The sequence below is a fragment of the Sinocyclocheilus rhinocerous genome, unplaced genomic scaffold (assembly GCF_001515625.1).
Source record: "Sinocyclocheilus rhinocerous isolate Xijiao unplaced genomic scaffold, SAMN03320098_v1.1 scaffold1938, whole genome shotgun sequence".
In the NCBI taxonomy this organism is placed as follows: domain Eukaryota; kingdom Metazoa; phylum Chordata; class Actinopteri; order Cypriniformes; family Cyprinidae; genus Sinocyclocheilus; species Sinocyclocheilus rhinocerous.
In genome coordinates this window covers 100,450-113,858 of record NW_015629065.1, presented here as the reverse complement: position 1 = coordinate 113,858, position 13,409 = coordinate 100,450, and the positions used below count along the sequence as shown (strand labels likewise).

The following is a 13,409-nucleotide window of genomic DNA, read 5'->3' as shown; positions in this document are numbered from 1 at the left end:
AAGACTTTGTAAAAGAGCATAATAGGACCCCTTTAAGGGGAGCCGAGCTCCTCCTAGCTCCCCCGTAGTTCGCACCCTGCACCCGACGGTCTCGTGGGATGGCGTGACGGATGAGGAGTCCGTCTTAAAACTGGTTTCTTAAACAGCGCTCGTTGTTCTAATCCAATTTTCTGTGAGAATGGGCCGCTCACTGACCCGCAGTTAAAGAGCCTTGAGAACTGTCATCCTGCCAGGACCAGCACAGACGTGTAGTGGTGCCTCACAGCAGGGGAAATAACGTGTTTCTATGTAACGTTAGTTTAACCGAAGTGTCCAGGGAAACATTTGTCACTAGCAGAGATTATGGATGTTTTTTTTAAATACCAACTGGACTTTGACACAGCTTCGTCTGCTGCTGTAGTTAAATATTCAGTGGTTTACCACCTTTCACTCTTAAAACTAAACTAAATAATAAATGAAGTTCTTCAGTAGGTCTTTGAAGTCACTTAGGTTCAACAGTTGACCCGCCTCTTATAAACCTACCAAACTAATTCTCTGCTGTAATGGGTTTTTGAGTTGGTTATGTTCTTAGAGGATTAGAAAAAGCTCTTGATGTTTTATTATACAGTACATTCAGTACATACATTAAAGTAGGGCTGTAACCACCATGAACATTAAGGGGACATTGATTGGTCAGATTAGTGATTGACCAATGGGTTTCTTCAGTGGTCGATTCTTAAGTTGCTATAAAATGTAATTCTTCATGTCATCAGATTGTAAAACCCTTTTTGCTTGTGTTTTATGCATGTATTGTTTGTGGACTATTGGTAAATGCAACATATATAAAACTTCAGTCTAAATTAAAATGTAAAATAAAGCACATTTGAACTATTTAAAGTTAATACTTTGAGAAAGACACTTTCCCATGTGAAAAAGAAGTGCACTTAATTATATTGAATGTGCACTTAGTGTACTTACAGATAATATAATATTAATGAAATAAAAGGCCACTAAGGGTACTTAAAGAACATACGCTTTCATGACTTTTTTTTAACATAACTAATTACACTTTTAAAAAGTGCTGTTTGTAATAATGTCAAATTAAAATTTTACTGTAGAGTGCATTTTAAATTATTATGTTTTAATAATCTTTTGTCATGCTTTGAAGAAATACACTTATTTTAATGTATTGAATAACATTAAAGTACTTAATTTTAACTGTAGTGTTATAAAAATTTAAACTATGTATATTTTAAATGTACTAATTTGCAACCTAATTGCATTTATTATAAATTTAAATTTCATTTAATTGCAAACATGCATATAAAGTTTCCAAAACAATTATATTCAGTTGGCACTTCAGTATAATATTCTAAAAGCCTTGTATTTCTTTTTCACAAGGGTAGCCTATAATCAGTATTAAACTCTACATATGTTGTTGGTGCAAAATCTCAAACTGCATTTCATGTTATGACAAGAGATGCACCACACCCATGTTTATTTATGTATTATGCTATTATTATGCTATGCTCAACACTCTTACTTTTGGAACAACTGCTGGGTGGGAGAGAAAAGGAATAAGAGAAAAGAAAATGACCTTAATAAAGTCACAATGGATGTAAAATGGCTGAGCGAGTGAAAACATTGTCTTTTTCAGTATAAGTCACTGTATAAAAAGGCAAATAGATGCAATTTTGATATCTTTTTAAAAATGGTTCAAGGTATGAAAGAGATGTGTATTTGCTTTGGTAGGAATGAGAATTAGTAACTATGTCAAATTCAAAATATATTATTTAGGGCTGTCAGTTTAACGCGTTAACTTAATTAATTAGTTTTAAAAAAATATCGCGATTAAAATATTTTAACGCAGTTAACACACTGGCCCCGCCCCCAGACCTGTACATCATCTTACATTTCATACAGTTGACTGTTGACAAATATGATGCAGAGCAACAACTCCATAAATGCAGTTATGCCCTAAAATTCAAGATATTGGTGCAAAAATGTCCCTGTATGTGTTTTTGTCTCATTTATATCATACGATAAGCGATATTACACGAGCAGCGAGAGCAATAGCGAGAGCAGTATCACACTAGTGCTGATTTTGTCCCGAATATTACGAGTTTAAATGTGATTTTATACAGCAGTTCAGTAAATAAGAAGTTGATACTGTGTTATATTTTAAACACAATAATATTGATTTTGCTCAATTTAGCAGAGAACATTACCTTTAAAGCCATAGCAGAATTGTTGCGCATCTCCGAGCAACACAGTGTGTTTAGTTTCTGAATGAATCCGCGTTTTGAACGAATTGTGTGAACCAATGATTCAAAGTCCCATTCATAAAGAGAGCCATTTACTTCATTCCTGAATGAATTAGCCATTCGAATGAATGAAAGACACAAAGATATTTACCGCCACCTGCTGGCAGATTTTCTTAGAGTATCATTTAATTAAATAAATAAAAATATAATAATAATAATAAAGATAAAAATAAAAACATTAAAGGGATAGTTCACCCCAAAAAATAAAATTCTGTCATCATTTACTCACCCTCATGTCGTGTCAAACCTTTCTTTTGTGGAACATAAAAGAAGGTATTTTAAAGACTGTTGGTAACAAAGCTCTTTTGGTTACCAATGACTTTCATTGTATGAACAAAAAATACTGAGATGTTTCTCAAATGATTTTCTTTTATGTTCCATAGTTTATGTTAGGCTGTTGTAGCCTAAATGTTTATGTGAAATCATATAAGTATTTTCAATGACAGCTTAAACTTAAATTTTATGTTGAATCAAATAAAATAGTTCTAAAGCTACAATTTGTAATGTCTACTTGATACTTTCTCATTTAACACAAAAATAGCTTTAAATAATCTTTTGTGGGTATTTTCACAGTCAAATTTATTTTGCGATTAATTAATCGAAACATCATGTAATTAATTAGATAAAAAATTTTAATCGACTGACAGCCCTAATTATTACTTATTTTGCCATGACACTCATACATACATGTGCAAATTACATTTTATATTTTTTGAAATAATATTACACATGGTTGGGTCAAAGGGGACAGACTGTCTGCCTAATGTTACACTAAATAGTAGTCAGAAAAAACACTTCAGGATTTTAGTCTAATTTAATAAATCTACTGCTGAGAACCTTAATGTGAATATAAAGTGTAAAATAAAATGTTTATCAAATGTGTTTATCCTGCCATTGTTCCCTGACATAAGATTATGGTGTCTTGTACAGTCTCCTCTTTACTGTTCTTTGAGATTTTAATCAAGGGAACGGTACAGTTTGTTTGTGGTTTTAAGTTGCTATGGTACAGATGTCCTCACCTACAAAACTTTCAGCGAATCACAGGGCGTCTTTGTACACGCACACCAATCAATGAGCTGTTTACTGAAAACGTTCAGTGCCTCGGTGCCATGGCGACCGCTGTCATGGTAACCACCAAGCTCAAAGCTGAGAAATGAGCGCTTGAGGAAGAGCCTTCACAAGAAAAGGGCTGGAATTTAAAAAGCGTTATTAATTTTATTGTTCTGACACTTAGTTCATAATGTAGCCGTGTGGTTATTTGATAAAAATCCATTTTAAACGTCTTGTGTTTCGGATAAACACAACAGTACCAATGAAGCGTCCTAGCGTGCGAATGGCGACTAGCCACCTGCTTCTCGGTTAAACATTTATCGCTTGTCATCGTCAATCACGCGAGAAAACCCCCCAGACATTTCTGTAATTAGCATCAGATTTCATTTTTACTCAAAAACGTGAGTCAGTTTGTTTCAAAAAGCCAGCCTCGAATGTCCAAGATTCTCACTCAAACCTCCGAAGTTCGCGCGAGAAGATGCCAGCAGGATTCAAAACAAAAGTGGTGGCACCCCGAAATCCCAAACTGGTAAAACGGGAAGCAAATTCTGAGGTGAGTATTTTAATCTATATATACATCTATATCTATATCTTAAAACTGTAATTTTAAAGCAGCAGGTTACCCTTATCATTAACTTAAATCCCTGCCTCCAAACAGAGCACTAACTATTAGTAATTCATTAAACTACAATTTACATAAACATACAGACTTACTGTTCTTTCTTAAAAGGACACCTAAAATGCAGTGTTTTGAATCACATAACTAGCTATTAAAAATGAACCACATCCTTCACTACAGTACATTAAGCATTTACATTAAGAGTCTGACCATGAAAAATAAGTGCATTGTTTATGTTCCTTGTTGATTGACAGGTGGGTGATTGAAAGCTGTTGAGTGTTGACAACCTGTTCTTCTCTAGTCCAATTTTATTTATTGTAACAGATCCCTTTTATTTTTTCCCTTTTATTTTTGTTTGTCATTTATATCCAATAGACCATATCTATGTATATGTCAAGAAGCAAACTTCCTGATGTCTGCATGTCACTGTTATGCAATATAAAGCAAACAGTCTAGTCCAGGGATCTCCAACCCTGCTCCAACCCCAGGGAGCTACCAACCTGCAGACTTCAGTTTCAACCCTGCTCCAACACCTCTGCCTGTCTGTAATGATCAAGTAATCCTGAACACCTTGATTAACTGGTTGAGGTGTGTTGATTGGGGTTGGAGCTGAAATCTGCAGAATGGTAGCTCTCCAGGATCAGGGTTTGAGACCCCTGCTTAAGCCAAAAGACATGCAAAGTTTATCAACTCATTTCAGTTTAATTTATTTATATAGTGCTTTTCATAATAAGAATTGTTCCAAGAATAATATATGCAATATAGATTTATGCAGAATATAGGAAAATATTTTTACATAGTGGATAAATGCGCTCATAACAGGCTGCATATGTCTTTGCAGCTGATTCCATCTGTATATGCTCGAGAAATGTGCCAGACTACAGAAGAACGATTATCAAACACTTACGAGATGCATCCGCCCCGTATCCTGGAGCTCTTAGATATGAGTGAGACCACACATCACAAGGTAAAATATCAGCATTTTACAATGCTCAGTACAAGAGCTTAATTATTTAGTTTATTCTTCTACATCACTGGTTCCAAGTATCTTAGCAGCAACATTTTCAAAGTTAATTAAGGTCATTATCACAGTCTCTCTCTGGGGAGATACTAATGGCTTTTAATATATATAGTATAGTAACTGTAGCTGTTTACAGTACCTATATTGTACTATATTGACCTAATAAAATGTGAGTCAGACTGGATGTGATGGAGGTAATTATATGTGAAAATCTTCTCAGTGACGAATGCTGTATGTTCTGCCTCAACACAACCCTGGGTGTGCTGCATCTGATTCTTCTCACACAACACAATTCACAGATGTTTTTATGTTTTTTTTCCCTTAATAAAGTGGACATTTGAATGCAAAAGCCATTTGTTGAGTCATTTTCTACATTTTATATTTAAACATTTCATCAGATATTATCTAAAAGTCTGACTTTGGCTTTGACTTTTTTTTTTTTTTTTTAAATACAGTTTTCCTCATTAGATTTGGACCAGGCCATGTTTCAGCCATATCCGTCTGAGATTGTGTTTCAGAACTACTCACCATTTAAGACATACAAGGTGCCCTTAGAGCTGCGGAACAGTGACAAGGTAACTTTTATCCTTCTGAGGAGATTATACAGTCAGTTTGTTGCACAATTACACAATGAATGTATTTAAAAAAACAAACAAAGAATATTTAGTACATTTGGGTGCATTTGTCTTTATACTGGTATATGCTTTATTATGAACTTCCAGTTCAAAGGATGGAAATGAATTGAAAGGAGATTTATTTGCCTGATTGTTAGCACAAGCGATTTGCATCCCACCACCGCAAATCAAGTCCTGGACATTTTCCAATTACCAGGATTTATGAAAACCTTTATACACATAAACCAATTCACCTGTCCACAAAATAGAGATGCAATTGGTTTAAATTTAATTGTCTCTGCAAATCTTCTTTTTTGGACCTCTGTCTGTATTTTGGCATAAATCTGACCTGGAGGATACAGTATATGATTTTGTTAATCTATATTGGTAGCTTGTAGTTCATGCCATTCTGATTCACACCATTCAACATCTTGCACTATTCCTTTAAGACAGTTAGACATTATTTTGTTCATTTTCGTGTGTAATGAACACTGGCTTGACAAAGGTATGTTTATAACCATTACAGGTTCCTCGACTGGTAAAGGTAATTGAAGATGACTCACTTTATTTTAAAGTGGCCAGCCCACTAGATGCTAGTAAGAAAGTGGCCCCAGGCATGGCATCTATATTTACCGTTCTATTCACTCCACAGGAGAACAAGGTAAAGTTTATAGTTTCAATAAGCAACAAATGCAGCTGACACCTACTATTTAATTGGTTATACATTATATGATCATTGTCAGTGTACTCATGAGCCAATTGCATGCATTTAAATGTATAACCAAAAAAAGTTATGCAAAATATGCAAAAACTGTCACACAGTGATGTCTGTAATTCTGTCTCTACAACACAATGTTGCAAATAAACCTCAAAGTCAAGTCTCATTTTAATGTTTAACATATCTTTAAGAAATCTGAGAAAGTACTTTGGTAAGCAGAGGACATGAGAGACTTGTCCACCACGGCCACTCATTTGTCCATTAGATACTCTTTTGCAGTCTGTGAAGTGGCCTGCTAATCTATTTTGGTTTGGCAAAACATTAATGGAAATTTCTTCATGCATTAATTCAAATAGAGTCAGTTCAATAGATCTATGGTGGCCCAGTATTTCCTCTCTTGCTTGTATTCTCTGTAAGGTTTTGCATCTGATTGAGGATTATGGATTAATTCTTCAATACAGTAATTCCCAAATTCAGGGGTTTATTTAAATTAGGATTGATTAATTGATTAAGCATACCATATGTACTAGATGTACAGTACCATATTTAGGTTTGTTTTAAAGGGATAGTTCACCCAAAAATGAAATTTCTGTCATTAATTACTCACCCTCATGTCGTTCCAAACCCGTAAGACTTTCGTTCATCTTCGGAACACAAATTAAGGGTGCTTTCACACCTGGCTCGTTGTTTCGGAACCTTGCGTGTTTCCCCCCTTAGCTCGGTTCGTTTGGCCGGTGAAAGCACCCTAAGATATTTTTGATGAAATCTGAGAGCTTTCTGACCCTCTATAGACAGCAACGCAACTGACAAGTTCAAGGTCCAGAAAGGTAATAAGGATCGGTAAAATATCATTATCACTATCGTTAAAATAGTCCATGTGACATCATTGTTCAACCATAATGTTATGAAGCTATGAGAATACTTTCTGTGCGCAAACAAAACAAAAATAACAACTTTATTCAACAATTTCCTCTTACCACACGTACCACAACACATAACGCCAGGCCCTGCGTCAGCAGCACCGCATGCATGCGTCGTGGTACTCTTGTAAGACTGACATGGAAGAGAAGAAATTGTGGAATAAATTTGTTATTTTTGTTTTCTTTGCGCACAAAAAGTATTCTCGTAGCTTCATAACATTACGGTTGAACCACTGATGTCACATGGACTATTTTAATGATGTCTTTACTACTTTTCGGGGCCTTGAATGTGTCAGTTTCGTTGCTGTCTATGCAGGGTCAGAAAGTACTTGGATTTCATCAAAAATATCTCAATTTGTGTTCCGAAGATGAACAAAGGTCTTACGGGGTCGGAATGACTTGAGGGTGAGTAATTAATGACAGAATTTTAATTTTCGGGTGAACTATCCCTTTAAGGCCTTGCCTTCTTCAAGGCTTTATGTTCCTTTGTGTATCACCACTAACATTCAGATGCTTGTAATTGTAGGATTACATCCACAGACTCATCTGTGTGACTGAACGTGAAAAGTTTGAAGTTCCTATTCGTGCAATTGGGCCCCGTGCCATCTTGGACTTCCCAGATAGTCTGCATTTCCAAGGTTGTCCGGTTAAGTGCTTGTCCCAGAGAACTCTGCTTGTGCGGAACATAGGAAATTGTGAGGCAAAATTCCAGCTCAGCACGTGTAGGTAAGAGAGGCATGTCAGTGCAGATTTTTGGACATTGTGTTGTACAGATCATTTTGATCTGTGACTGACACTTTCTTTTTAATATTGCATTTATAAATGGTGTATATGTTCCCCACAGCCCATTTTCCGTAGAACCATCCATAGGAACTCTTGATGTTGGTCAAAGCATGCAAGTTACCGTTGCGTTCTTGCCTAAAAGCACAGGGGATCACAGCCAGGTTTTGCTGCTGCACTACCATTCAGGTATTTACTGCTAATTACATCACCACAATCTGCTCTTCCCACAAACTCCTCCTCTGCAACACTGCTGTATGTCACTGTGACACAGGTACTGATTTCCACATGCAATCGCCAGCAAGTGTAAATGATCTTATTATTAACCTTCACTGTTAATGTCAGTTTATCTTTATATTTTCCAAGGATTTATATTTAATGTTCCTGTGGTTCAGTGGTAGAGCATTGCGTTAGCAGCGCAAAAGGTCATGGGTTCAATTCCCAGGGAACACGCATACTGGTAAAAAATGTATAGCCTGAATGCACTGTAAGTCGCTTTGAATAAAAGCGTCTGCTAAATGCATAAATTAAAATTAAATTAAATATTTTCCAGTCTACTAAGAATAGTTTTAATATACAAATATTCTCTTTACTTTTCACTACCCACACATACACTGCACATACAATAATGGAGATGATATTTTAAAGTACAATAAATTGCAAAACATCACATTGATACATCACATAAGCCAAATTGCATTGTGCTTTTTTAGGCATAATATCTGTACATGACTTTCCTCAAGGTTTTGTGGAATTGAATGTATTATTCTTTAGGTATTTTTTTTTTAATTCGTTACTTCATTGTATTTGAGCTAGAATGCTACATTTTGCTCTTTCAAAGGGTAGTCCTTTAGGCGAATAGTTCTATTAATAAATTATATTTTTAATGAACAGATATTTTTGAGCCTGAAATGTTGTGGGTGCCTAGTTAACCTCATAAATAATACCCTGGCCTACAGAAAAGAACATTTATGTTTAATCTATCTAATAGTGTGTTGGTCATACTATACAATGATTTATAGCTCATAAAGAGCTTTAAAAAATAATTGCATATTAAATCGCAATCGCAATATTGGTAAAAAAAAATCGCAATTAGATTATTTTCCAAAATCGTTCAGCCCTACTTTCCATTGTCTGTATGATAATGTGATATACATCAGGATGCACAGGTTCCACTACTAAAAAAATTAAATTTTGGATTCTGTTTTCATGCCAGAAAATACACCACTGTTCAAAAGTTTGGTCAGTAAGATTTTTAAAGGAAATTGTTCTTCAAAATGTTCTTTTAAACGTTCTATTCATCGAAGAATCCTGAAAAAAGTGTATCATGTTTTCCACAAAAATATTGAGAAACATAATCATTTTCAAGTGTTATGTTTTCAACATATAAGAATGATTTCTAAAAGATCATGTGACACTGAAGACTGGAGCATTTGCTGCTGAAAATTACGTTTTGCCATCACAGGAATAAATTACATTTTGAAATCTATAAAAATAAAATAAGTAATTTTAGATGTTTTAAAAAACACTTTCTGCTTTAAAAATAATACAGCAGCTTGAAATTATATTAGCTGCATGTTTATGAATGTCCATATGATTTGACATTCATTGCTGCATATGATGACAGTAATTTCTGTATAATTTGACATATCACAAGTTAAAGGGATAGTTCACCCAAAAATGAAAATTATATCATTAACCCTTTCAGTGGCGAGTTTAAAATATTCTAGCGGTCCCCCCTGTTACGGAAGGAGACTCACACAGAGGGTTAGAAAAATACAATAATGTTTATTATCAGCAGTAGATGCAGATGGATTGGGCAGGTGAGTATATGAGCTAAAGTAAACCGTCTTCAGGAAGAGGGGAAGAGTGATTCCGTATATGGTCCTCCCAGGAGATCGTGGAAGGGAGAAAGAGGACTGCACACACCTCAGTTGATGAGTACACGGGGAATCCATGGAGCAGATGACGGGAACGGACTAGGGAATGGAACACAGGAGAACACACTGGAGGTAAGTATCACAGGCAGGTAAAGTCTTTCAATGTATCGTGTAAGGATATCAGAGAGAGAGAGTCCACTTTGATGAAACGAGATTGGACACTGGAGTGAAGTGAGGTGTGTGCTTTTGTATGGGAGCTGAGAGTGATTGTTGATCCGTGACAGGTGCGTGGGATTAGAACTCAGGTGATGGTGTTCGCTGTGATTGGGAGGTGGTTGAGCCTGGCCGATCTGTGACGTGACTGGGTTATCCTTCCATTGGATGGGGCTTACGAAGATTTCCGTGGGGATAATGGATTCTGGTTCCTCACTGACCTCCTCAGGAGCATGGTGGTCAGTGAGGACGCTGAATGGATGATGTGCTCCCTCCAACCAATGCCTCCATTCCTCTAGGGCTAGCTTGATAGCCAGGAGCTCCCTGTTGCCGATGTCATAATTCCTCTCCGCCGGGTTGAGTTTGCGTGAGAAGAAGGCACATGGATGGAGTTTGGCTGAAGTCCCCTGCTGCTGAGAAAGTACACCTCCGACTCCTGTAGTGGAAGCGTCCACCTCGACCACAAATGGTCTATTTGGGTCTGGATGGATAAGGAGAGGGGCAGAAGTGAAGGCTTTCTTAAGTACTTCAAAGGCCTTCGTGGCAGCTGGTGACCAGGACAGAGAAGTGAAGGCGGTGGCTCCGCGTAGGTGTTCCAAGGCTGCCGGAACGAGGGGAAGTGGGTAGCGGAACTTCACCGATGCAATTGACCAACTTGTAAGAGTAGCGGACCCACGCTGTGACGTACGTGTCTCTGACTGAGTGGTCTTCCAGTTACCGATTGGACTTGGTAGGTGGTCTGAGGAGGTGGTTGAGCCTGGCCGATCTGTGACACCCCCAGAGTGAGTTTTTTTAAGGCGACCGTTATTTTAGAACGTTTCCCCTTCTGTTTCCATGGCGACGCAGATCATGATCTAAAAAGTGAGATGGGCGCCGCCATGTTTGTTCGCGCTGCAGTTCAGAGAGTCCTGTCAGTTGGATTTACAGCACGTGAATTAATCAGTTTCTACCGAAATACAAGTAATAAGTGGCCGGTGAACTGGGTGAAGAATAGAGTGAACTTTATAGTTACTTACACTATGCGTATCTGATATGAATAAAACACATCGGCAAATTAAATTTGAATGGATTGTTATTGTTGCTTCCATAGACATATGTCTGTATTTTACAAACTCTAAATGTATTGTTTTACTAGTACTTATGTGTATTTAAATGTCTGAAACCTAAAATAAACATTATGTGGTTAAAAACACTGCATAGTTGTGATAATATGACAAGCGCAGTGTACTTCTCTCTCTGGCTCAGCAGCCAGCTAAAGCGCGAAAGCACAGTTTTAATTTGACAGTTATGTGACGTCACCGAACGTTCTAAATCCCATATGTGGGACCGTACTCCCAGGGGCATGGAAATAAAAATCCCATATGACCATACCGCCCGCTCAAAGGGTTAAGGTATTAGGTCATCAAACACTGCATAGTTGTGATAATATGACAAGCGCAGTGTACTTCTCTCTCTGGCTCAGCAGCCAGCTAAAGCGCGAAAGCACAGTTTTAATTTGACAGTTATGTGACGTCACCGAACGTTCTAAATCCCATATGTGGGACCGTACTCCCAGGGGCATGGAAATAAAAATCCCATATGTGGGACCATACCGCTCAAAGGGTTAATTACTCACCCTCATGTCGTTCCAAAGCCGTAAGACCTTCGTTCATCTTCAAAACACAAATTAAGATATTTTTGATGAAATCCGAGACCTCTCTGACCCTCCATAGACAGCAAGGGAGCTACCACAATCAAGGCACAGAAACGTAGCAAGGACATCAGTAAAATAGTCCATGTGATATCAGCGGTTCAGCCGTAAGTTTATGACGCTACAAGAATACTTTTTTCGGAGACAGTATCACGACGCATGCGCGCACTTGCCTCATCATGTAAACAACGCATACACGTGCTGACTAGGGCTGCCACTAACGACTATTTTTATTTCGATTAATCTGTCTACTAATTTATCGATTAATCTAAACGATTAATTTCCCGCAAAAAAAAATCAACAATTTTAAAGAACATTTTATTAAACTTTTAACTTTGCCATTCAGTAGTGTACCATAAAAAAGTATAAATGTAAACAAGCCATTGACGAAATGTAAAACTAAAAGAGTAAAATTAAATAAAAAGAAAATAATTACAAAAGTCTGAGAAAGTCAGCATGTTCTTAATGCCAATATATCCACATGTTCTGGGCTTCTGTTCATTACAGCTGTGAGTACAACTACAAAGGGAAAAATTATTTCAATTAACCCCAACAGTTGGGTTTTCACATTAAATAAATGCAATGTTTAGAGTCCACTAGAATCAAGTATTAAAATTTTATTATTAAAAGTTATTATTATTAAAAATTTTAAGTATTAAAAGTACTCTTAGAAATGTGTAAACAACACATTTAAACCTTCTCCAGCATGATGAAAAACAGAGGACTTCAGTAGTGAAACTCCAAATGAAATCCAAATTTCTATGAAATCATTTTTTAAAGCAAAAGTAAAGTGCAACATAGAGTGCAAGAAGCAAGTGTCCATCTCATAGTCCAAATCACTGAAATCAAAGTTCAGTATTATAGTGTAAGAATGACAACATGTCCACATGTTCTGGTCTACTAATAATAAATGTGTATAATATGTATATATGTAATATGTATACCACAATAATAAATTTGTGGTAATAAAAATAGATGTAGGCTAAGTGAACAATAGCCTTTAAATTTACTTAAAATACATATATAATAGCAATGAGGCAATAATAATTAGTTCAAATAAAGTATCAAAAGCAAGAAATCATATGGTTTTATTGCGCTCCACACATGTAAATGATAACAGTTCCTGTGGAACAGCATTTAATGTGAACGGAGCCGCTGTGAGACGCACGTATGTTACCTACACGCCTATAACTGCATCGCATATAATTATTTAATTAAATCGTAGCATTTGTGAATTCACAGTTATGCTTAATTATAATTTTTAAACGGGTTTAATATAGCATGCAGCCTACCTACACGCCTATAACTGCATCGCATATAATTATTTAATTAAATCGTAGCATTTGTGAATTCACAGTTATGCTTAATTATAATTTTTAAACGGGTTTAATATAGCATGCAGCCTTGGAAAACAGTCTAATAATGTGTTTTATGGATTCTTGTCCGTGAATGCGCCACTTCCGGTATTTTGCCGGTTAGTCGAAGCAGGCAAAATGAAGTTGAGGATTTTTTAAAATCGAATAGTCGAATAGAATCGACGAATCGTGACAGCCCTAGTGCTGACACATGTGTGTGTTACGTAAGCAGCAGCGCCATGCGCA

The 13,409-nt window shown here is 36.5% G+C and overlaps 1 protein-coding gene across 1 annotated transcript in view; it reads left to right on the top strand.

Annotated features, from left to right (window-relative positions):
• Positions 1 to 3,741: 3,741 nt before the first annotated feature.
• The window catches only part of hydin (HYDIN axonemal central pair apparatus protein), a 73,099-nt gene continuing 63,431 nt past the window's right edge, over positions 3,742 to 13,409 (top strand). Inside the window, 6 exon segments of the mRNA XM_016550460.1 lie at positions 3,742 to 3,906; positions 4,814 to 4,939; positions 5,449 to 5,568; positions 6,134 to 6,268; positions 7,772 to 7,971; positions 8,090 to 8,214. Coding sequence (XP_016405946.1) covers positions 3,832 to 3,906; positions 4,814 to 4,939; positions 5,449 to 5,568; positions 6,134 to 6,268; positions 7,772 to 7,971; positions 8,090 to 8,214 — 781 coding nt within the window. The 5' untranslated portion in view covers positions 3,742 to 3,831.